The sequence below is a fragment of the Dendrobates tinctorius genome, unplaced genomic scaffold, assembly GCF_039654945.1.
Source record: "Dendrobates tinctorius isolate UK_male_01 unplaced genomic scaffold, ASM3965494v1 ptg000070l, whole genome shotgun sequence".
NCBI classification, from domain to species: Eukaryota; Metazoa; Chordata; class Amphibia; order Anura; family Dendrobatidae; genus Dendrobates; species Dendrobates tinctorius.
This window is the reverse complement of record NW_027361738.1, coordinates 29,468,163-29,493,772: the sequence shown is the minus strand read 5'-3', so window position 1 is coordinate 29,493,772 and position 25,610 is coordinate 29,468,163. Positions and strand designations below refer to the sequence as shown.

The window sequence follows — 25,610 nt, the reverse complement described above, 5'->3', positions numbered from 1 at the left end:
TCTAAATCGAGTGCTGTACTGTTCCCGGCCAGCAGGTGGCGGCTCCGGTTCATTCGTCTTTTACAACTACTTGAAGATGTCAGGACATATTTCCTACAGGATTATAAGCCGCCGCTTTCTGGGGGGTTTCGTGCTGGGGGCTACACTGAGCACATCGTCCTGCTTAGCCGCGCTGTACTTATACGAGCGAAAAAGAGCCGAGCCAGGTGAGAAAGCCGCCCCCTGGCGGAGAGTGTGCGCCGTTACCCCTGTGGAGGGAGGCCCTGTCATAGACGCGTGTGCTGCGGCCTGCATCCGGGTCTCTGCTCTGTGCGCGCTCCTCATGGCATCCGGGGATCTCAACAGGCACGGAGGGGTTAACGCCGAAACTGCGGCCACAGTGAATCAGGGCGGAGTCACGTGGCCTCGTGTCCGCGCTCACGCGTGGGAGTGACCGGTCCGAGCAGGGTACAGTGTATGTGTCACCCCCTAGTTCCCAGTAGTGATGTGTCGTTCATGAACCATCCGATTCAAAGAGCCGGCTCCCCGCTGAGCACGAAATGAGCCGGCTCTGCACTGTGAACGAGCCGGTTTTTTTTTTCTTTTTCTGGCGCCAGGCAGTGGCAGTGACTCATCTGGGAGGAGGCGGAGCTGTCAGGAGACAGAGAGAAATGTGTGCTGTCTGTGCTGGAGTGAGTGGAAATATTGAAAGTGATACACTCCTCCTAGCTTCAGACATGCATGCATGGCATGTGACTGTAGAGGGGTTAAACTCAAGTGACTCAGCAAATTGGTCTCATGTAGACTCTCACATATACTATTAGTTAAAGTCCCCCGACTCAGCAGTGCAGCACTGAGTGAGGCCGGTTTCACATTTGCGCTTTATGGCGCAGCGACGGACTGCGCACGGCCGCCGCTAAGCCCCTGCCCGCCCCTTCCGGTCATTGCCGCCTGCTAGCGCACATGGACGCTTGCGATCTGCGCACCCTAAATTTAGCATAGGGTGCACAGATCGTGCGCTAGCCGTGCGCTAGCAGGATTTTGCCGTGGACTGTGCACTTTTGAAGGTGCGCCGTGCGTGCCGAAATGCAACATGCTGCGTTCGGCGCACACGGGCACACCTTCAAAAGTGCGCAGCGCACGGCAAAATCCTACTAGTGCACGGCCAGCACACGATCTGTGCACCCTATGCTAAAGATAGGGTGCGCAGATCGCAAGCATCCATGTGCGCTAGTAGGCGGCAATGACCGGAAGGGGCGGGCAGGGGGCGGGGCTTAGCGGCGGCCGTGCGCAGTCCGTCGCTGCGCCATAAAGCGCAAATGTGAAACCGGCCTGAGTGAGGAGGATTCAGGACAGTCACACAGGACAGGAGCCCTACAGGGAGAAGCGTCAGTTTTTGCTGAGGGTAGGGTAAGGGTAAGCAATATAATAAAGTGATTTCAGGCAAGACTGTGCAGAGATCTAGGTCCAGCCCCAATAATTAGGCCATGTGCACACAGAATTTTTGGTGCTGCGGATTTGGAAAAATCCGCAGGTAAAAAAGACCTGCGGATCAGCCTGCGGATTACCCCTGCGGTTTCACATCTCTACAATGGAGGTTTGAAACCGCAGCTGATTCCGCACAAAGAATTTACATGCTGTGGATATGAACCTGCAGCAAATCTGCAGCATGTGCACAGCGTTTTTCAGTTTACCATTGAAAACAATGATACTGTACAATGCAGCTAAAGCTGCTGCGGCCCCACAGGGCCTGAAACGCTGCAGATCCGCAGCAGAATCCGCACCGTGTGCACATGGCCTTATAGGGTTAAGCTGGTCTCACACTTGCATATTTTGGCTGCACATGGATCCGTTTTCGTCTCCATTGACTTTCAGTGGTGACGGATGGGACTGTGCATCCAGTTGTCACCGTTTTCCCACAGATCGCTGTGTCTGCATATTTTATCAGATGCACAAAAACGCAACTTGTTGCAGTTTTGTGTCATCTAAAAAACACGCAGGCACAGGGAGACGCACGGATCCGCGGCTACACGTCTGGAATTAACATGGAGCTCTATGGAGCACGGATCCAGGACAACACGGGTCCGTGTGCAGGGATCCGTGTTGCGGCACTGATGCTCGGAAGTGAGGGATGTGCTGTACGGGAAAGTGATGAAACTGCATGGGAACAGACTGCAGACATAATCTAGACTATGTCCGCATGCTGCTCTGTCATACAGGGATCTTTCCCGCCTCACTAGAAGGGCTTGTGCCCTGTGTTACAGTGTGGTAATGATAATAACATGTATTGGGAGCATGTATATGACATGGGGGCACCTGGTTACGGGCTGCACGAGTCGGGCTGCGTTCACACTAGCGTTTTGGTACTGTGCGTTGTGAAGCGTAGCAATCCTGATCCAGATCACATCTCTATACTTAACATAGGGATGCACGGACCTGCGTTTTCATCAGGATCAGGATGCATCAGGATTTTCCATGTTCTCCCAAAACGCAGCTTGTTGCGAATTTTGGGTGTTGAAAAAAATCTGCAGACATCCTGATATGTGTCAGCAAAACCATATGATTGTCAATGTAGACGCACCTGAATCAGGATGCCTGCGTCCAATCTGCATGTGGATTTCATACTGCGCAGGCTCCGAGGTCCATTTTCTTTTTTTCTTTCACCAGTCTCTCTCTTCCCTCCCCTCTCCTCTCTCCCCCTATCCTCTGCCCCAGAAGTCAGAATTTCACATTTCCAACCAAATCCTGATCAGGCTGCAGTTCCATGCGTTTGCATCCATTTGCAGAAAAAACACGGATGCAAATAAATCGCGTCCAAGAGGGAATGACTGCAGCAATGAAGGTGCGGACGACTAGTCTGGGGGAATAGACGTCCCGCTGGGCTACTGCTGGTTCATTATCAGATCACCAGTGCCGATATGAGACTATTCTTACTGCACATGAGGTTATTACACTGCAGGAATAGGGGGTTAGGAGGAAGGGGCCAGTGGGGAACAGAAAGGATCATTTCAGTGTAATATAGAAACAAAACTGGCCCAAGTCCAAATCATTTTGCAGGCTTCAAATAAGCGCACAAGCGAGATTGTCCATGACTTTAATGCTGGCTGACCTTAGAATAGGTCAGCAATGTCTGATCAGTGAGGGTGCGACACTGAGCCCCCCAGCCCGGCAGCTGCTCTTAGTGTCTGATTTTACCATTCAGTATGCTTTGCTAACATATTTTGGAGTGTGTGTTGGCACAGCGCTTCCAACAGACCTTTTACGGATTATACTCTTAGGCCGGAGTCACACTAACCTGCGCAAAATACGGTCCGTAGTTTACAGGCGTAATACGGATGAATGACCCCTAAACAGTGCTCCGTAGGTCATCCGTAATCAAGGTGTGGTCGCGTATTTTGCGCATGTCAGCATCCGTATGTAATCCGTATGGTGAGATTTTCTCGCAGGCTTGCAAAATGGACATATAATGGAACCCTATGACAGGGTTTATAACAGAAACCAAAGAATAGATATAGACACATAGAATGTATATATAGATATATGTGTGTATTCTATGTGAATATATCTATTCTTTCGTTTCTTTATTAAACCTGTCAGTGTGAGTTTACTGTATAGCGCACTGAATTGCCGGCTTTGCTAAAAGACACCGGGTGCGTATTTCTCGCAAGTCACATGTGTGGTCTGTGTGTAATCCGTATTTTTTGCGCACCCATAGACTTGCATTGGCGTACTACGGGCGTAGTACGCCGACAATCGCATCATCATGCTGCGATTGGCACGGACCGTAGAATGGATGAGAAATATACGGCTGGTGCAAGTGACCCCATAGAGAATTATTGGTCCGTGTCTAATGCGGGCTTTTAGCGCCTCTCACTCGGCCGTATTCCTCGCCAGTGTGACCCCGGCCTTATACAGCGCCAACACAGATTGCAGCACTTACTAATCCAGACAGGACATGTACAAAAAACTCCACAGATTAGAAAGGAATACATTATAGGGCAGCACGGTGGCTCAGTGGTTAGCGGGTCCTGGGTTCGAATCCCCACCAAGGACAACATCTGCAAGGAGTTTGTATGTTCTCCCCGTGTTTGCGTGGGTTTTCTCCGGGTTCTCCGGTTTCCTCCCACACTCTAAAGACATACTGATAGGGAATTTAGATTGTGAGCCTCATCGGGGACAGTGATGATAATGTGTGCAAACTGTAAAGCGCTGTGGAATATGTTAGCGCTATATAAAAATAAAGATTATTTATTATTATTTTAATACATGGTAAGACTGTCTGCAACCAAGGAGCCGGGGCCTGATCACAAGAGCTGACAATCTGAGGAGACAGCAATGCTGAATAACAGTCTACACTGCGTCACTAGATCCTTATACAGGTGGAGAATGAGGCCCTCAATTTACAGGCAAAGACCTGGCACGAGGACTGTGGAAAATGGATTAATATTAAAAAAAGAGCCAAAAGAGCCGGCTCTTTATGGTGAGCGGAGCCGAATGAGCCGGATCGCCAAAAAAAGCCGAACTTCCCATCACTAGTTCCCAGTGACGTCAGTACGAGCTCCCCTCTCACCCTCTGCCTTACTGCAGCGCCCCCTCCTGTCAGGACGGAGCAGAGGGGCCATGGATCGTTATGGTGTCTGTCTGGGGTCTGTTCTGTGTTGGTTTATAGGAGAGAAGTAAAAAAGCGCAACGTCCACACCGTGGAATCAGTGATGAGTGAGCGGGGTCGGATGAAGTGTTATCTGGGCATGCTCGAGTGCTCATAGTGCCCGGCGTGCTCGAATACTATGCTCTGGTCCCCGCGGCTGCATGTCTCGTGGCTGATTGACAGCAGCGGCACATGCAGGGATTGTCAGTCACTCCTCAGGGGATGTTCCCACGGTCAGTATTGGCAGCACATGTCCGCTTCATCCACAGCGCTGCCGGCTTCTGAACGCCGCTGATTCCACATGTGATCACTGAACCGTGCGGGATCACGGCTCCCATTACATTGTACGGGTGAGATTTTCTCCTGTGGAGACAGAGTGTCTCCGCTACATATATAGACATGCTGCGGGCGGGAGAGATGCTCCACATGGAAGCCGGAGGCGTCTGCCCGCATAGTGGGCGTGGGATATGATGACACCCCCTCCACTGTGCTGTAACATCTGGACGCTGCGGATGTACACAGCGTCCACTGACCGTGGGAACATACCCTTACATGTGTCACCGCTGTCACGAGACATGTGTAGGGAAGGTGACCGGACGGACCTGTCAGTATAGAGAAGGAAAGGTTTGCACAGTTCAGATAGTTGTCAGTTACTACAGTGGGGAAACAGCTAGGAAAGTGTAGTGGACGTGCAGTACCTGGGTTGACCATTAGAGGGCAGGGAGGAGTGTGAGCAAAGGACTTGACATCAGCTTAGGGCTTAGGAAACCATTGGTCATGGGGGCGGAGTTACAGGGAACCAGGAAAGGTATAAATACTGAGGGAGGGTTCCAGAAAGTTCCAGTCCCCAGGGGGAGCTCAGGTGACAGAAGGACTACGACAGTCTGTGCGCTCTGAGGAGAACCGAACCGGGGGACTGAGGAGAGAGAACGTCAGGGGGGTGATCCTGACAGGAAGAACCGCAGTGGAGACGAGACACCGGGTGTGGGACACCGTATTTGACACGACGCCTGACCAGTAAAATTGCTGTTGGTTTAGTGGCCTAAGGCGGCCACAGTGACGGACCTGTCAGGAGCGTCAAACAGTGAAGAAGGGACGGTACGTGCATGTACGTCCCTAGTGTGAAAGTACGGTGTGTATAACGGGCCCTAGAAATGGAGGGCCGTGAGGTGAAGTGCGGTGTACTGCAGAGGCCGTCAGGCGGACGGCGAGTGGAATAAACTTGGACCTGTTGCACCCAGAACCTGCCTCCATCTTGTCTCTGTTTTGTCTCTGCGCAGTATATCGAGGGACCACCAGCTCGGCCCACCGACCCTACACATGCAGCCGCAGGGACAAGAACATATTATTCAGCACACCGAAGTCACTGTTAGCGCTCCAGCATGCCCAGATAACACCTCAGCACGCTCATCACTGCTCAGCATCTCTTCTGTTCTGTTTTTTATACACTTTTTTTCTTTTTTCGTCTGTGTAGCTCTGATATTTGGTGTTTTTTCTGCAGGCTGAGTTGTATTGTGAAACAACAGCAATTTACACCATTGTTTGCTTCATTTTAAGTTTATGCCGCGGTCCTGGGGCTCTTGTGTGATGTGACACGTGACTCCGGTGCCCAATCAGTGCTGGCATCACTGTCCGCGCCTTCAACGAGTTGTACATGAAGAGTAAGTACGGGCTGCGGCTGATCTCCGACTTCCTCTTCATGTTCAATTCATATGAAGGGTGGGGACAGTGATGCCAGCGCTGATTGTGTGCCAGTGTCAAACCGCATGAGAGCCCTGCAGAGAGCGCGTGCTGACACCGTGGGAGCAGCACAGGCACGGGATGTGAGTATAGGCTTTTTTATCTTATTGGGGCAAAGCGTGGGGTATGACAAGGGGTTGTCCTAGCAGTGGACAACTTTAAATGAAATGCGGCATTGCTGGTGTGAGACATGTAATGACTGACAGTCAGCTCTCCTGATCTACACTGGTAACACCTCCTTTTATTTAAAAAAGTCTCTGGAGGCAGATTCTCAGGGAGATCTATGTCCAGCCCGTAGATCTTAACCGTTCATTTACATATGAAGACAAGTGTAGATTTCTAGGTAATAAGATCAGATTGAAGACGTCACGTTATCATTTTATTAATTTTTTTTTTATTTTTACTTACTTGCGTGGCCATCTAGATGGCTTAGGAGGGTTGATCCTACTGAACCAGATATAATGTTAATATTAACCTTTTTTTTTCCCCCAGAACCTGTACAGAAGTCTCCATTGGAGGAGTTTGGATTCCCGCAGAGTGGAGAGGAGGTCAGGCAATATATCGGTCATGCTTTATCTTATGATCAAGCAAAGAAGACCCCACGTTGGGTCATTGAGCATCTTACAAAAGAGAAAATAGTTGGTGAGTAAAAAGGGAATTAATTCCATTACCTCGGCTGGTCTCCTAGTAAGGAGCACAATGGGCAACAAAGTGTATGGTGGCTCAGTGGTTAGCATTGTATGGTGGCTCAGCGGTTAGCACCTTTACTTTGCAGCTCTGGGGTCCTGGGTTCAAATCCCACTGAGGACAACATCTGCAAGGAGTTTGTATGTTCTCCCCGTGTTTGCATGGGTTTCCTCCGGGTTCTCCGGTTTCCTTCCACACTTCAAAGACATACTGATAGGGAATTCAGATTGTGAGCCCTGAGCCCCAATGGGGACAGTGAAGACAAGATCTGTAAAGCGCTGTGGAATTAATGGCGCTATATAAGCTAAAGCATAATAATAATGTTTACAAGCGGAGCCAGAGCCGCCTCCTGTAACAGCAGCTGAGCACTGCGTTCCAGTGAGCGGTGGAAACATGCGGCTCGTCTCATCTGTCACAATGTATTGAGCGCTCAGTGCCATTCCTATTTTCTGACTGCATGCTCGCCGGGAGCTGTGCCCTCCTGAAGACAGAGAGTGGGACAGCCCCCTTTATTCAGCACTGGATTCCCAGAGGTCTAACAATATGTCAGGATCACAGTTATCCATTTTTAGTGGCACTTTTACACATCTGATTTTTGATGTATTTAGTATTTTTTCTGACAATTCACCACTTAGGCCAGACAACGTTGTAGTGAATTCTTATTGTTTATTCCCATGCAGTAAAAAAAAAGTTTTCAAACCTCTTCTATTTGTTTCTGATTTGACTCCGTTTTCACTTACTGACTTCAGTGTTGGGAAAACTGTAGCATTAGACATTTGTCTAGAGCGGTCACATTACAGAGCGCCTGCCACCAGTCTCAGGTCGCCCTTTTTTATTTAAGAGAACAGCGGGCAGCCTCCGACTGGTGATTTTTAATTTTTTTTTTTTAAACAACCTATGGGCAAAAATGAAATAAAAAAAGTGTTGCTAATACCAACCTAAAAGACCCGACTTTCTAGCAAAATTCAGGTTCAAACTTGCATGTTGTTAGATCGTGGCATTCAGATTCCCACAGTGTGAGACCTCGTGAGGTGTCATGAAATCTCACGTTGGAGCCAAACCAGTGTCGCCCCGTCCGGTATGTAGCAGTTACCAGTCGTAACATCATTAGAGCGGTTACCTCGCCTCTCAGTAAATGATGTATCCGCTGTGGTGTAGATAATCGGCCTCGCACTTTACTGTCACGGAGGCCACGGAGGGTTGTTGGATCTCGCTCTGTATGTCGGGATCCCACAACCCGGAAGTTCGGACCTGATTTTTTTTTTCTAGACAGTCCGGTCGTTTTGCCTGTCATTAGGGACACTGCTGGACGTCTTTCTTAATGAGTTATGATTTGTAAAACCGTCGGTCTGTGGCTGCTCTCTCTTTTCTTACATCGTACGTGCAGCCACACACAGGTGACAGGTCCTCTTTAAGTGAGGCTGCGGCATGTCCTGAGGCCAAGTTCACACTTTGCGGAATTGTGGTTTAGTCTGCAGCAGTCTAGAAGACTTGAAAGTCTCAGTCACACATTGCAAAAAAATGAAAGCATGGTGCCGACTTCAGATCTGCAGCGTGCTCCTTCATGTACAGATTTTGATTGTGGATTTCACCCTATTCAATAATGCTTAGTAACGGAGCAGGGTGGAATCCACGATCAACAAATGCTGGTTCCTTCTGTGGATTCATTACACGTTTTGTTGTGGATTAGTGACCAAATCCACAGTGGAAATGATCATCTGTTATCCGAGTGCAGTGCGATGTTACACACTCTCCTATAGACTTGTATGGGTGCGTGAGAACCGAATTTGGCGTGCAATCACAGCATGCTGCCATTTTTTTTTCCTGTCCGATTGCAATCCAATCAGCGCTGGCAAAAACCCGCCACTGATAGATAATGAAATATAGGATTAAATTGGTTCGAATGCAATCTGATTATTATTATTATTTAATCGCCAGTGGGAGCGAGCCCTAATGGTCGTATACAGCTGCCAATGGAAAGGCCCCTCTTGGGACTGTAAACAGCAGGACGGCTCAGTATAAATATAGTTGCCCCCCAATTCAGGGGGTGTTGTGCTTTATTTTGTTTGTCTAGGTTTTAGAACATGTTTTTCTTTTTTATCTTTTCCTTAGGCGTTGCTGACCGGAAACACTGCCGATTTAAACCGGATCCAAACATTCCGCAATTATTTAGTGCCAGCAATGAAGACTATTTACGTAGCGGGTGGTCCCGGGGTCACATGGCGCCAGCGGGGGACAGTAAATATTCTACAGTAAGAATCTGTTTTCTGCTTATCTGAAGAAGAAAATCTATAAAAATTAGTCTTTTTTTTTCTTTTCTTTTTGTATTTATATAAGAATATGGAATATAAAGTTCATTACTTTGACTTGTCATAAAGCTTTATGGTGTGTGCAGACATTAAATGTTTGGTGCAGAAATTTCTGTACCATTTCGGCATCTCTTGGCACGAAAAACCGTGTAATGCATGCGTTTTTGCCCCATTTTTTTAAATGTTTTTTTGGTGCAGATTTTTCCCACTCATTAATATGAGTGAAATCTGCAAGTCACAAATAAGCAATAAGTGCATGAGACTTCAGGATTCTCATTCACTTTATGACAAATCTGTGCAGAAAAAAAGCGACAACTCTGCAGCGTGTGCACAGACCCTTACTATTTTGACTATTTACATCAGTTCCCTTTTACGTCCACAGGAGGCCATGGCTGAAACATTTTACCTGTCAAACATTGTGCCCCAAAACTATAAAAACAACGCCGGCTTCTGGAATCGGTAAGGTCCATGGTCAACAGGGATTTACTTTACAATCTGAAATGCAGATGCAGTCCTGCCTCATGTTCAAAGATTAAAGGGGTTGTCAATAGCAAAAATCACCTCCTTACCACCCGGACTCCACATCTCAGTGATTTTTGGAGCTGTCTTCCAGAGGTTATGTGACATGACAATCGGCTCCAGCCTTCATCGTGGCATCAGACAAAATGGCTTCACCTGACTGAAGGCTGCAGCTGATCGGTGTGGCAGTCTGCAACGCTCCTGTGACACCATTGTCCTCTATCAAAAGACTCGGGTTATACCAGCGATTAAAAATTGCTGGAATAACCTCCATCCGACAAGTGTGTGTAAATATCTAGAAATATATTTTTTCCTCTTCGCCACGACAGCACCCACTGAGAGAGGGGATCCGCCCCCGGAACAGGAAACCTACAGAGAGATAAATGGGGCGGTCCCCCTCGCTCCCTCAGTTTGGTTTCCTGTTCCTGGAAAGGAACCCGCAGAAGAGGATTCCTGGTCTGGTAGCCGCCTGCGTGCAGAATATGAGCAGCAGGGGCCCCAGGGGTTAAGGTGAGGAGGACCCCGTGCGTTGACGCGGAGCGCAGATGCGCGGTGGGCATCGCCGGCTGCATCACTAATCCCTGTGACCGAGCGCTCCCCAGGAGAGGCAACCCGGAAGTGGAAGGAGGACTTCCGGGATCAGGTCAGAAGGCACAGATCGCGGGACAACGCCCGCGCATGCGTAGTAGGGAAAAAAAAAAAAATGGGGACGGAAAAAAAAAAAAAAATGAGGAGCAACTATAGCAAAGGCTTTAAAAGGAAGCCACAGACACAGCGCTAGTGCGCAGTCATGTCGTCCTTAGATGACCCAGCTTCGCTCCCATTAGGTCAGCTAGTGGAATCCCCACATGGCAGTAGACAGAGCAGTGCTACAAGTAGAAGCAGTAGCACCAGGAAAAGTGGCAGCTCCAGGAAGGAATCCAGTGGACCTTCCAGGCAAGATGAGCCTTTAGAGAAAAAACGCAAAGAAAAGAAGTCGTCCCATGCCTCGCCTCAGCCTGGGTCGCGGACACCGCAGCCGGTAGTTGCTGACGAAACTCACGGGTGAGTGTTTTTTGGTCAGGATAAATAATTGATGGCCTTCTCTTTCTGGTCCATACCCCCTTTAGGCTAAAAAAACAGAAAAGGCGAAACATAGAGAGTGTGCCTTATGTTCGCAGCCACTCTCGGACGGCCACCCTAAGAGATTATGCCAATCGTGTATTGAGGAGGCCTTACAGGGGGAATCCTCAAGAAAGAAGGAGGATATCCGGGCAATGATAAGAGAGGCGCTACGGGCCTTAGGCGGTTCCAGTAGTCTGGGGGGTCACTCCTCCGTGAGAGAAATATGTTCGCCTAGAGGAGGAGTCTCGCTGGCGTCAAAGTCGCCGTCAAGAACCGAGGAACTAGATTCCGATAAGTCCCAGGAATACCTTTCCTCAGAGGACGAGGACCAGACGTGTTTCCCCACGGACAGTGTCAGTAATTTAGTGAAGTCTGTCCGAAATACCATGGGGTTGCCAGAAAGTAAAGACCCCAAGACCCCTCAGGACATAATGTTTGCGGGTATTTCCCGTAGAAAGGTCCGGGCATTCCCAGTGGTCCCAGCTGTTAAAGAGCTAGTTAAAAAGGAGGGGGAGAAACAAGGTCAGAGAACCTTCCTCCCCTTAACGTCAAAGCGTAAGTACCCCTTTGACGATGAGGAGTTAACAGCCTGGTCGAGAGCCCCCAAGGTGGATGCGGCAGTGGCCTCTACCTCCCGTAGATCCTCCTTGCCGGTAGAGGATTCGGGAACTTTGGCTGATTCCTTGGATCGTAAAACCGATACATTCCTTAAAAGATCTTGGGAAGCATGTACGGCAGCCTTTAAGCCCGCAATAGCAGCCACGTGCACGGCAAGATCAATGTTGGTGTGGCTGAATGAATTAGAGGACAATATTAAGAATGGAGTAGCTAGGAATAGACTTCTTTCCTCTATGCCCCTCATTAAGGGAGCAGCGGCCTTCCTCTCCGACTCCTCCGCGGACTCCCTCCGGTTATCGGCTAGAGCGGCAGGACTGACCAATGCAGGCAGGCGGGCCTTATGGTTGAAGGGGTGGAAAGGAGACACACAAACAAAGACTAGACTGTGTGCTATACCCTGCCAGGGTAAGTACCTGTTTGGCACGGAACTGGATGAGATTTTGACAAAAGCGGGGGAAAGGAAGAAGGGGTTTCCTAACCCGTATGTTCCGTTCAATAGGAGGGCCTACAGGAAGCCGCCGTTCGGTAAAAAGAAGGACTTTAGACCCCAGGACCGCTGGGGAAATAAGGACCCCAAGCAAAGGGGCAACCTATTCGGGAAACGTCCCTTCAGGGGAGACAGATCCCGATAAAACCATTACACCGGTAGGTGGCAGGCTATTAAAATTCAGCCGCCAATGGGAGAAGGTGACATCAAACCCGTGGGCCATAAATATTGTGTCATCAGGCCTAAAATTAGAATTTGTTCGGCATCCACCGAACTCCTTCCTATTGACTTCTATGAAGTCCCGAACACAGCAGGAAGCACTGGAGATGGAGATTGCAGTACTGCTAACTAAACAGGTCCTAGTAGAGGTCCCAGGGGACGAAATAGGAATGGGCTTTTATTCTCCTCTATTCTTAGTCCCAAAACAGGATGGCTCTTTTAGGACCATAATAAATTTAAGGAAGCTTAATACCTTCTTAAAGCTGAGGTCATTTAAGATGGAGTCGACCTAAAGGACGCCTATTACCATCTCCCCATATATCGTGGGCACCAGAGGTTCCTGCGGGTAGCAGTCTGGTTCAAAGGTCGGATTCAGCATTTCCAGTTTGCGGCAATGCCATTCGGACTATCCATGGCTCCTCGGGTATTTACAAAATTCATGTTGGAGGTGATGTCGTATGTAAGGCTGAATGACACCTTAGTTATCCCTTACTTAGATGACCTACTCATAGTAGGAAACTCTGTTTCACAGTGCGAAGCCAGAATAGCTAAGATTATCTCATCCCTAAAGACACTGGGCTGGCTAATTAACTGGGAGAAGTCCAGGCTAGAACCTGTAACCTGTCAGAGGTTTCTAGGCCTGCAACTAGACTCCGTAACTGAGGAGTGTTTTCTGCCACACGCCAAAGTGATAGCCATAATCAATAAGATACGGAATACTGCAGAAAGACCTGTAATATCATTGAGACAGGGTATGTCCTTGCTGGGGTCGCTAATATCGTGCATTCCAGCGGTGCAATGGGCCCAGTTCCACTCCAGAGAACTACAGTGGGCTATTCTGCAGGAAACAGACTGCAGGGGCGGTTGGAGGGGAGGATGTCCCTATCGCCCGAGGTGGTTGAATCCCTAAAATGGTGGTTAAATCCTTCCAATTTATCGAAGGGAGTGCAATGGTGGGTGACTCCCTCCAAGATACTCACCACGGATGCCAGCCCCTTAGGTTGGGGGGCCCATCTAGAGGAGCACATGGTACAAGGCTGGTGGCGTAATGATGAAATAGAGACCTCCTCTAATGTAAAGGAGCTAACAGCGATTTTTTTATGCAATATCTCATTTTCTCCCGCAGTTAAGGGGCGCCCACGTAAAAATCCAGACAGACAATACCACCGCAGTGGCCTATATAAACCGGCAAGGAGGCACGCGGTCAGTGCCACTGATGTCTATCGCGGGAAAGATCCTGGAAATGGCCGAGGTCCATCTTCTCTCCTTGTCAGCTCTCCATATAAGAGGAGTAGACAACTCCCGAGCAGACTATCTCAGTCGCCAAGCCCTATATCAGGGCGAGTGGGTCCTCAGCAGGCACGTCTTCGAAATGATAGCGTCAGAATGGGGCAGACCAGAGATAGACCTATTCGCGACCAGAGCCAACAGGCGCGTAAAAAGGTTTGCTTCTCTCTACAGGTCGGACAACCCAGACATTCTAGATGCCCTCCAAGCACCCTGGACATTTCAGCTAGCCTATGCCTTCCCTCCAATGGTTCTACTACCAACAGTAGTCAGGAAAATAAGACAGGAGAGGGCGAGGGTCATCTTGATAGCCCCTTTTTGGCCAAAAAGACCGTGGTTTTCATGGCTGAGAGCCATGTCAGTAACCGACCCGTGGATCCTGCCGCTGCACCAGAATCTTCTCTCGCAGGGATCCTGCTACCATCCACAGGCCAAAGCCCTGCACCTAGCGGTCTGGAATTTGAAAGGGAGCTACTGAGGCAGAAAGGTTTCTCAAAGAACCTAATCAATACCCTGCTGCAAAGTAGGAAGGAGTCCACAACAAAAATATATGCTAAAGTGTGGAAAAAGTTCCTGGCCTTTCACCCAGCAAAACTAACCGGTGAAGTACCCATTACGGCCATTCTAGAATTTCTGCAAAGAGGCCGAGAATTAAGGCTCTCGGTAAGCACTCTAAAGGTCCACGTGTCAGCTCTAGGAGCCCTATTTAACTATAACGTGGCAGCAAATAGATGGGTGACCCGTTTCATCTCAGCCTGTCAATGCTCAGAACCAGTGCATATTCCTCAGCTACCAGCATGGAACCTTACTCTAGTTTTGGATGCTTTCACTCAGGCACCATTTGAGCCTATAAGCTCAGCATCAGTGAAGTGCCTCTCTCTAAAAACTGCTACGCTAGTAGCCTTAGTATCGGCTAGAAGAGTGAGTGATCTTCACGCTCTATCAGTAGACCCTCCGTTCCTGTCAATAACACGAGACAGTCTGATTTTAAAGACAGACCCGTCCTACCTTCCAAAACGGGCAACTAAATTTCATAGTTCTCAGGAGATATACCTACCTTCCTTCCATGAGAACCCGTCAACACAAGACGAGGTAAAATATCACACTTTAGATGTGAAAAGAGCAGTGCTAGCCTACCTAGAAAGGACCAATCCCTGGAGGCAGAGTAGGTCTCTTTTTGTCTCCTTCCAGGGTAGCAGGAAGGGGTCTGCAGTTACATCAGGCACGATATCCAGATGGATTAGAGATGCTATCACAATGGCGTATCTGGCAAAAGGAGAAGACCCTCCACTGGGGATTAAGGCGCACTCTACTAGAGCCATATCATCCTCCTGGGCCGAGAGAGCGAACGTGCCAATTGAACAAATATGTAAGGCTGCAACCTGGTCTTCTCCGTCTACCTTTTATAGTCACTATAGACTAGATTTGTCCTCTACAGAGGATCTAACTTTTGGTAGATCAGTCCTTAACACGGTGTGCCCTCCCAAGTGATTATCTCTGGAAATCTCTCAGTGGGTGCTGTCGTGGCGAAGAGGAAAAACCGGATTACTTACCGGTAATACTCTTTTGTAGAGTCCACGACAGCACCCGCTCACTTCCCTCCCGTAAAGATTTTTTCACACATGGGTCTCCTTGGTGGTGGAGATTATGAGGTTAAGTTAGATATGTAATTAAACTTAGTAAGCATAAAGCTACATAGGGGTAAGATAGATGAATCGCCCAAACAAATTGACTAAAACATGTATGGCGGTTCCTCCGTTGTTCTCGGTAACACAAACTGAGGGAGCGAGGGGGACCGCCCCATTTATCTCTCTGTAGGTTTCCTGTTCCGGGGGCGGATCCCCTCTCTCAGTGGGTGCTGTCGTGGACTCTACAAAAGAGTATTACCGGTAAGTAATCCGGTTTTTATTTTTATAAAATCTGGGGTCCTTTAGCATTTAATGAGGGGCTGTTCAGTAATGGACAATACTTTTAACATATCGTGGTCTTTCCTGGACCACTGCAGCTTGAACCCACATTGAGCCTTCAATGTCACAGACACAAAGATATGACGAGACATGGCTGCCTTCTACAGCCTTCCTTTCTTTCTGGCTCCTTCTTACGGAACCATTTTGCCCAGAAAACAATATAGCTAAAATGGTTTTGGCAAGCAGGAGCCGGAAAGACATGTGCCGGCGCATGCGCAGTTAGGTTTTAGGCTCGGCCTGCAGTAGAGAAGAGGAAAGTGCGTTTGTGCGATCCGGCAATGTCCCTGCTAAGGCACGAGATTTCATTCAGCTATGTGGATGACACAGGACACGTCATCCACATCAATCAAAGCTGGAAGACGGCTTTTAGCAGGGGAGAGGAGGGACAGGCCCCGCTGTAATGACTCCCCTGGGACCGGACCGTCCTAATTTGTATACCTTGCTGGAGCACTTCAGTAGTTTTTTTTTGGAGATATAAGGGGGAGTCAGGAAATAGTATACAACTTTCTGTAATGCAGCACAGGCGCTGAGGAAGGTGGTGGTATACCGCTGAGCTGTAGTTCCCCTCTGGCGTCACTGTGTAGAGAGTGCAACATTTTCAGGATCGGTGAGGGGCCCATAGGTCAGACCTCCACCGATCATAAAGTAACATGCCATCACTTTATGGGATGGGAATACCCCATATCATAAATGTCATTATTCACGGTGATTTCATACTCTGTCCTGGATGGCATCTATTTGTATGGTGACACCCCTCTGCTTCTGGATTACTATGTAACTAGGTAAATTTCCTATTCACAGGTCTAGGAGAACCGTATCTGGAGCTTCAGATATGTAGAAATTTCTGCAAAGAATGACATAACCGATGGCGGCTTGAGGTGGACATGTTCTCCGGGGACAGTCATCAGCCAGGCCATTGCATGTGTAGTGTAATGAGATCAGTCCTACAATGGAGTAATGGCGGCTCATTTTTCTCATTGCTTGAAATCTTTATCCAGGTTTGAAATGTATTGTCGAGACCTGACACAGCGATTCGATGATGTCTGGATTGTGAGCGGCCCCCTGCTGTTACCCGTGCAGAATGAGGACGGCAAGAAAAGTGTCACTTATCAGGTGAGCCGCTGTTTACCACCACATGTTCATGTAGTGACTTCAGAGATGACCGGTCGGCCGCCGTGCTCTAGAAAACAATGAGCCTCCTTCAGTCTGGCTGATCATTGCTTTCTGCTCCTGCCTGATTGTGTTGAGAAGCGTTCAGTCGTGAAATGAAGTTCCTCTTATCGGCAGCCTCCGATCCACTAAATTTCTTAGTTCAGGGTGAAAGACACCGCACATTCTCACTAAGAGCTACCTGTTTGCTCAGTAACCAGGGTGAGATTCTAATTTGATAAATTATAAATTCAGAATTTAAATGAGGAGCTAAGGGCATAATATGCAATAAAAGGCTTCGTGGGGCAGCGAATGGCAGGTTTGCAACACCTCCATGGCATGATCATTGGAATCATAAGTGATTCTGGGCAAATATTCTTTGTCGTTTTTGCACCTATGTGTGATTTGTGCCAGCAATCAGCTGTAATCGTAATCTGGGGGGGTGTACCTAGTATAATATCCAAAACCAGGGTAAATGCTTGGACCTGCTACCCTCATCACTGCTGTTAGTGCAAATACAGTTAGGTCCATATATATTTGGACAGAGACAACATTTTTCTAATTTTGGTTCTAGATATTACCACAATGAATTTTAAACAAAACAACTCAGAAGCAGTTGAAGTTCAGACTTTCAGCTTTCATTTGAGGGTATCCACATTCAAATTGGATCAAGGGTTTAGGAGTTTCAGATTCTTAACATGTGCCACCCTGTTTTTAAAGGGACCAAAAGTAATTGGACAGATTAAATAATTGTAAATAAAATGTTCATTTCTGGTACTTGGTTGAAAACCCTTTGTTGGTAATGACTGCCTGAAGTCTTGAACTCATGGACATCACCAGACGCTGTTTCCTCCTTTTTGATGCTCTGTCAGGCCTTCACTGCGGTGGTTTTCAGTTGCTGTTTGTTTGTGGGCCTTTCTGTCTGAAGTTTAGTCTTTAACAAGTGAAATGCATGCTCAATTGGGGTGAGATCAGGTGACTGACTTGGCCATTCAAGAATATTTCTTTGCTTTAATAAACTCCTGGGTTGCTTTGGCTTTATGTTTTGGGTCATTGTCCATCTGTAGTATGAAACGACGGCCAATCAGTTTGGCAGCATTTGGCTGGATCTGAGCACACAGTATGGCTCTGAATACCTCAGAATTCATTCGACTGCTTCTGTCCTGTGTCACATCATCAATAAACACTAGTGACCCAGTGCCACTGGCAGCCATGCATGCCCAAGCCATCACACTGCCTCCGCCGTGTTTTACAGATGATGTGGTATGCTTTGGATCATGAGAGCTGTACCACGCCTTCACTATACTTTTCTCTTTCCATCATTCTTGTAGAGGTTGATCTTGGTTTTATCTGTCCTAATAATGTTCTTCCAGAACTGTGCTGGATTTTTTAGATGTTTTTTAGCAAAGTCCAGTCTAGCCTTTTTATTCTTGATGCTTATGAGTGGCTTGCACCGTGCAGTGAACAATCTGTATTTACTTTCATGCAGTCTTCTCTTTATGGTAGATTTGGATATTGATACGCCTACCTCCTGGAGAGTGTTGTTCACTTGGTTGGCTGTTGTGAAGGGGTTTCTCTTCATCATGGAGACTATTCTGCGATCATCCACCACTGTTGTCTTCCGTGGGCGCCCAGGTCTTTTTGCATTGATGAGTTCACCAGTGCTTTCTTTCTTTCTCAGGATGTACCAAACTGTAGATTTTGCCACTCCTAATGTTGTAGCAATTTCTCAGATGGGTTTTTTTCTGTTTTTGCAGCTTAAGGATGGCTTGTTTCACCTGCATGGAGAGCTCCTTTGACTGCATGTTTCCTTCACAGCAAAACCTTCCAAATGCAAGCACCAGTCCTCAAATCAACTCCAGGCCTTTTATCTGCTTAATTGAGCATGACATAACGAAGGGATTGCCCACACCTGTCCATGAAATAGCCTTGGAGTCAATTGTCCAATTACTTTTGGTCCTTTTAACCCCTTACCTACAATGGACGTAATATTCCGTCCATGTGACCCTGGACCTAATTACCATGGACGGAATATTACGTCCCAGCGATCAGCGGCGCCCACGTGGTGAGCGCCGCTGATCGCGGCCGGGTGTCAGCTGATTATCACAGCTGACACCCGGAACAATGTGTCAGGGGCTGTTACGGACCGCCCCCGACACCTTAACCCCTTTCACACCGCGATCAAATGCGATCGCGGTGTACCGGGGGTTAAAGGGAAGCATCGGCAGGGAGGGGGCTCCCTCCGTGCTTCCCTGAGCCCCCCACGGCAGCGCAATGTGCAGCGCTTCTGCGGGGGTCTCTTTCCCTACAGGCCCCCGGATCCAAGATAGCGACGGGGGCCTTCGGGGGCCTGTAGGGAGCTGACTTCCTCACTGCCTGCAAAGCGCAGGCATGAGGAAGTCTCCAGAACTGCCTGTGACAGATTGGTGATCTGTGATGTGACAGATCAGCGATCTGTCAGAGGACAGTGATGTCCCACCTGGGACAAGGTAATAAAGTAAAAAAAAAAAAAAAAGTGTTAAAAATAATTTTAAAAAAAATCGCTAAATAAATTAGTAAAAAAAACCAAAAATATTCCCCAATAAATGCATTTTTTCAAAATAAAAAAAAACAAAATAATAAAAGTACACATATTTGGTATCGCCGCGTCCGTAGCGACCCGCCCTATAAAACTTTCCCATTAGTTAACCCCTTTAGCGAACCCCTTAAAAAATAAAAAACGAAGCAAAAAATAGTGCACAAAAAGTGCAATAACGCGCGATCAAAAAGACGCATATAAATATCCATGGTACCGCTGAAAACGTCATCTTGTCCCGCAAAAAACGAGCCGCCATACAGCATCATCTGCAAAAAAATAAAAAAGTTATAGCTCGCAGAATAAAGAGATACAAAAATAATTATTTTTTATATAAAATTGTTTTCAGTGCAAAAAACCGACAAAACATAAAAAAACGACCTAAATGAGGTATCGCTATAACCGTACTGACCCGAAGAATAAAAGCGCTTTATCAATTTTACCGGACGCGGAACAGTGTAAACGCACCCCCCCAAAAGAAATTCATGAAACGCTGGTTTTAGTTCATTCTGCGTCCCAAAAATCGGAATAAAAAGCGATCAAAAAATGTCACGTGCCCGAAAATGGTACCAATAAAAACGTCAACTCGTTCCGCAAAAAATAAGACCTCACATGACTCGGTGGGTCAAAATACGGAAAAATTATAGCTCACAATATGTGGTGATGCAAAAACTATTTTTACAATAAAAAGCGTCTTTTAGCGTGTGACAACCGCCAAACATAAAAACCGCCATAAATAGTAAATCAAACCCCCCGTTATCACCCCCTTAGTTAGGGAAAAATAATAAAACTAAAAGAAAATGTATTTATTTCCATTTTCCCATTAGGATTAGGGCTGAGATTAGGGTTAGGGGTGTGTTGGGGTTAGGGTTGGAGTTATAATTGTGGGGTTTGGGCACATCAGATGCTCTCCAAATGCAATCTCAATTCCAGCCAATTCTGCGTTGAAAAAGTCAAATGGTGCTCCTTCCCTTCCAAGCTCTGCCATGCGCCCAAACAGTGTTTTACCCCCACATATGGGGTATCAGCCTACTCAGGACAAATTACAAAACAACTTTTGGGGTCCAATTTCTCCTGTTACCCTTAGGAAAATAAAAAATTTATTTTCATGCCTGGGCATTATAAACTTCTTTGAAGCACTGGGGGGTTCAAAGTGCTCACCACACATCTAGATAAGTTCCTTGGGGGGTCTAGTTTCCAAAATGGTGTCATTTGTGGGGGGTTTCTACTGTTTTGGTACATCAGGGGCTTTCCAAACGCGACATGGTGTCCGATCTCAATTCCAGCCAATAAAGTCAAATGGTGCTGCTTCCCTTCCGAGCTCTGCCATGCGCCAAAATAGTGGTTTACCCCCACATATGGGGTATCAGCGTACTTAGGACAAATTGCACAATAACTTTTAGGGTCCTGTTACCCTTGGAAAAATAAAAATTGGGGGTGAAAAGATCATTTTTGTGGAAAAAATATGATTTTTTAATTGTACCGCTGTACGTTATAAACTTCTGTGAAGCCCTTGTGGGTTCAAAGTTCTCACCACATATCTAGATAAGTTCCTTGGGGGGTCTAGTTTCCAAAATGGGGTCACTTGGGGGGGTTTCCACTGTTCAGGTACATCAGGGGCTCTCCAAACGCGACATGGCGTCCGATCTGAATTCCAGCCAATTTTGCATTGAAAAAGTCAAACGGCGCTCCTTCCCTACTGAGGTCTGCCATGCGCCGAAACAGTGGTTCCCCCCCACATATCGGGTATCGGCGTACTCAGGACAAATTGCACATTAACTTTTGCAGTCCAATTTCTCCTGTTACCCTTGGTAAAATAAAGAAAATTGAACCTGAAGTATTTTTTTTGTGAAAAAAAGTTAAATGTTCATATTTTTTTTTTTTAAATATTCAAAAAATTCCTGTGACGCACCTAAAGGGTTAATAAACTTCTTGAATGTGGTTTTAAGCACCATAAGGGGTGCAGTTTTTAGAATGGTGTCACTTTTGGGTATTTTCTATCATATAGACCCCTCAAAGTGGCTTCAAATGTGATTTGGTCCTAAAAATAAAATGGTGTTGTAAAAATGAGAAATCGCTGGTCAACTTTTAACCCTTATAACTTCCTAACAAAAAAAAATGTTGGTTCCAAAATTGTGCTGATGTAAAGTAAACATGTGGGAAATGTTAGTTATCAAGTTTTTTGTGTGCCGTATCGCTGTGATTTAAGGGCATAAAAATTCAAAGTTGGAAAATTGCGAAATTTTCAAAATTTTCGCCAAATTTCCATTTTTTTCACAAATAAACGCAAGTTATTTGAATGAAATTTTACCACTAACATGAAGTACAATATGTCACGAGAAAACAATGTCAGAATCACCGAGATCCATGGGAGCGTTCCAGAGTTATGACCTCATAAAGTGACAGTGGTCAGAATTGTAAAAATTGGCCCGGGAGTTAACGTGCAAACCACCCTTGGTAGTGAAGGGGTTAAAAACAGGGTGGCACATGTTAAGGAGCAGAATCTCCTAAACCCTTCATCCAATTTTAATATGGATACCCTCAAATGAAAGCTGAAAGTCTGAACTTCAACTGCATCTGAATTGTTTTGTTTAAAATTCATTGTGGTAATGTCTAGAACCAAAATTAGAAAAATGTTGTCTCTGTCCAAATATATATGGACCTAACTGTACCAGTCTAGCTGGAACTGTTCCAATGCGAATGCTTTGTAGTTTGGCTACCACTCTGTTTTCAATGGTCAGTTTCAGGTCATTATTATTTTGCCAGCACTATAGAGTCTGGAACTTCCTTTTTTCCCTTACTAGAGTACACCCTTCTGACACTCTCTTACGTGGCTTCTTTTTTTTCCAGTTGGATACTCCAGTTCATTATCATTCTGCCAGCACTATAGAGTCTGGAACTTCCTTTATTAGAATACACAATTTTGATACTCTGTAACTTGGCTTCCACTTTTTTTTTCAGTAGGCTGCTCAATGTCATTATTATAATTCTGTGAGCACTATAAAATTCTGGTGCTTTGTAACTTTGCATCAGATTTTTTTCTAGTGGGCTGCCCCATTTCATTATCATTCTGTGGGCACTATAAAGGCTGGATTTGTGGTTTCAGGCCTCCCCATCCCTCCCTCTGGCTCTTGCTCACTGTTCTTCTTCTTTAATTGACGTAGGTGACTCCTTGATGCATCCACATTGCCTGGCGAAATCTTGACGTGAGGCATCATCCATGTCAGTTGAAGGAGGAGGGCGGTGAGCAGCAGCCGGGGCGGAGGGTGGTGAGCAGCAGCCGGGGCGGAGGGCGGCGAGCAGCCGTCGGGGCGGAGGGCGGCGAGCAGCAGCTGGGGCGGAGGGCGGCGAGCAGCAGTCGGGGAGGAGGGCGGCGAGCAGCAGTCGGGGAAGAGGGCGGCGAGCAGCAGTCGGGGAAGAGGGCGGCGAGCAGCAGTCGGGGAAGAGGGCGGCGAGCAGCAGTCGGGGAAGAGGGCGGCGAGCAGCAGCCGGGGAAGAGGGCGGCGAGCAGAAGCCGGGGGGGAGGGATCAAGAGGCCCGAAACCATGGCCATCAGACAGGACCGACCCGATTTTCATACAACGCGGGAGAACTTTAAAGGTTCTTTTGGGAGTATACAGGGGGTATATAAGCATTTATGGAATGCAGCACAGATGCTGAGTAAAGTCATAGTTTTAGCTGTTATGACACTTCTGGTGACAGGTTCCCTTTCTGTTGCCACAGACCTGACATTAGGCATTGGACGGACAGGTTAGTGAGAATGAATGCACCTTGTTGGTGGCACTTTTAAACAATCTAATTTGTAATAAAGGTATTTGCTGATTTTCTATTTATCCATTAATGCAGTCCCCGCTTCCCGGGACCCAATTGTCAGATAACAGTGAAATAAGTGGGCTGAATGTTTCTATTATTGGGGGCAAGTTGGGTCCCCAGGAATAGAGATGCCCACCACAGCTTCTTTCGCTTTTGCTATTTGATGGCATTTTTATATTCGTTTGCTAAATCTTACAAGTCCTTAAAGTTTAAACTTTAATAGTGAAGATGGGTGGGGTGTGTGAGAGGCGATGTGGAAATCTCCATGTAGGTGCACAGAGGCCTACTGCAATTTGTGGTGGTGCACTGTGATCTTTTTGGTGTAATGAAGATGTTTTTGCTCATTTTTTATTTCAGGTTATTGGCAGTGATGATGTAGTCGTGCCCACACATCTGTATAAGGTGATCCTCGCCAGGAGGAGGCCCTCTGAGGAGACTCTAGCTGAAGGAGCTTTTATTGTTCCCAACGTCCCCATCAGCTTTCAGCATCAGTTGCCAGAATTTCAGGTCCCTCTTGAGACACTTGAGAAGTCGTCTGGTCTTGTTTTCTTCCCTCAAGTGGACAAATCAAAAGAAGTGAAGAACATTTGTGAGGAGGACACCTGTAAGCTTTTTGAACTAGAAGAGTTCAAACTATACATTGCAGGACGGAGCATGAAGAATGTATGAAGCCTCCAGAAAGTGGAGAAGATCATGTTAGAATTGCGTGAGGCCAACATAAAGCCGGACCGGTATCTGTCAGAACTTTATGAACAGAAGAAGAATGAACTGGAGTCTGGTGAGACCGTTACTGTACGAGACGGAAGACAAGGGTAACAAGTCATAGCTGCATGTTACAGGGCCCATAATCACATGGAACCAAGTTCTATTTTTCTTTGCTCAGGAATCTGTAAAGGTGACCTTTAACAAGGAAAAATCCCTTTAAATGAGGACTTTTGTAAAGTACTTAAAAAAAAATATGGGGGGAATAAATCATAGAAAAAAATGTTACATTTGTCATTATTCAGTGGGTCGGTCTGTGAGCCGGACCAAGAAGGCTGTGATCACTCCCTTCCGGACTCATGAAGGGGGAGAAATCTTGCTGCACGCTGAGTGTTCGCTTTGTGCGGCTACGACTATTGATACCAGGCCATTATTACCAACTCATCAGGGATTATCAGATGTTTTCTTTTAATGGCCAAAGGATGGAAATACATCTATAGATTTAAACAAATCCATCAGCAGGCTTTCGCTATGTAATCTGAATAAAGTATGAGGTAGGGTTTAAATGGGTAACTCATCGATGTGTCCCTTATGAGGCTTTGTGCTGTTGTTTACTTATAATGAAGGTTTTATCACCAGGACTTTATCACTGCTCAGACTGCAGCAACAGGTGACACCAAGTTCGACTCCGCCCCTCCTGTGATAAGCAGCTCACTGTCTATAGATAATGTACATAGCTGTGGTGTGGCCCGTGGCAGCTTTTCAGCTCTTCTATTGTATGTGCTGTATCTAAGAACTCTGTGTCACATCTGCCACAGTAAGCTAAGTGACTCATCACTGGAATCTGTCTTTTCCTAATTTTGTGCTCCTGTCAGATGAGGTAGCAAAAACCTGGTGACAGATTGGTGACAGATTCCCTTTGAAGTTAGATTTACATGGTGTTCAATATACGTTATTCTTATAGTTGGCACATACCTAAAAATATGTCTGCCTACATTCTTATGACTTATCCATAGGACTCTCTTCATGTAATGGAGGCCAGCCAGAGCGTACTTTGGGCCAGTATATACAGTGGGGAAAATTAAGTATTTGATAGACTGCTGACCTTGCAAGTTTTCCAATTCCTGCAGCAAAACCTGATCTCTCTCATTTTTGCTGTGTTTCTGGCATGCTAGACTTGTTTCTTATGCATGCTGATAAAGTTTAGTGTTGAAAAAAAAGTTCTGTTCTATAGAATCAGGTTTTGGCACAAAAAATCAGCAAAATCTGATACATTGCCCATCCTTCCTGGACTTTTTTGTCTTTAAGGATGGCTGGATATCCTTAACCCCTTCACCCCCAAGGGTGGTTTGCACGTTCATGACCGGGCCAATTTTTACAATTCTGACCACTGCACCTTTATGAGGTCATAACTCTGGAACCCTTCCATGGATCGCGGTGATTCTGACACTGTTTTCTCGTGACATATTGTACTTCATGTTAGTGGTAAAATTTCATTCAAATAACTTGCGTTTATTTGTGAGAAAAACGGAAATTTGGCGAAAATTTTGAAAATTTCGCAATTTTCCAACTTTAAATTTTTATGCCCTTAAATCACAGAGATACGGCACACAAAAAACTTGATAACTAACATTTCCTACATGTTTACTTTACATCAGCACAATTTTGGAACCCACATTTTTTTTTGTTAGGAAGTTATAAGGGTTAAAAGTTGACCAGCGATTTCTCATTTTTACAACACCATTTTATTTTTAGGACCACATCACATTTGAAGCCACTTTGGGGGGTCTATATGATAGAAAATACC

The 25,610-nt window shown here is 46.6% G+C and overlaps 1 protein-coding gene across 3 annotated transcripts; it reads left to right on the top strand.

Annotated features, from left to right (window-relative positions):
* LOC141095498 (nuclease EXOG, mitochondrial-like) lies at positions 1-24,957 on the top strand. Of its 3 annotated transcripts, XM_073581528.1 has the most exons (6): positions 1-206; positions 6,860-7,009; positions 9,167-9,306; positions 9,746-9,822; positions 16,563-16,677; positions 23,459-24,957. In XM_073581528.1, the coding sequence occupies exons 1-6, from the start codon at positions 77-79 to the stop codon at positions 23,768-23,770; spliced, it is 924 nt and encodes a 307-aa protein (XP_073437629.1). In that variant the 5' UTR covers positions 1-76; the 3' UTR covers positions 23,771-24,957. The 3 variants fall into 3 exon arrangements, 1 of the variants encoding a protein (XP_073437629.1); XR_012233404.1 differs by lacking the exons at positions 1-206; positions 6,860-7,009; positions 9,167-9,306; positions 9,746-9,822; positions 23,459-24,957 and adding an exon at positions 11,503-15,486 and having other exon boundaries at positions 16,563-16,679; XR_012233403.1 differs by lacking the exons at positions 1-206; positions 6,860-7,009; positions 9,167-9,306; positions 9,746-9,822; positions 23,459-24,957 and adding an exon at positions 11,503-15,486 and having other exon boundaries at positions 16,366-16,673.
* The last annotated feature ends 653 nt before the right edge of the window (positions 24,958-25,610 follow it).

Excerpts from the sequence above, each read along its gene's own strand:
- LOC141095498 (XM_073581528.1), top strand. The coding sequence starts at position 77 with ATGTCAGGACATATTTCCTACAGGATTATAAGCCGCCGCTTTCTGGGG. Across the intron at positions 9,307-9,745 it reads GGGACAGTAAATATTCTACA|GAGGCCATGGCTGAAACATT; the intron begins GTAAGAATCTGT and ends TTACGTCCACAG. Across the intron at positions 9,823-16,562 it reads AACGCCGGCTTCTGGAATCG|GTTTGAAATGTATTGTCGAG; the intron begins GTAAGGTCCATG and ends ATCTTTATCCAG.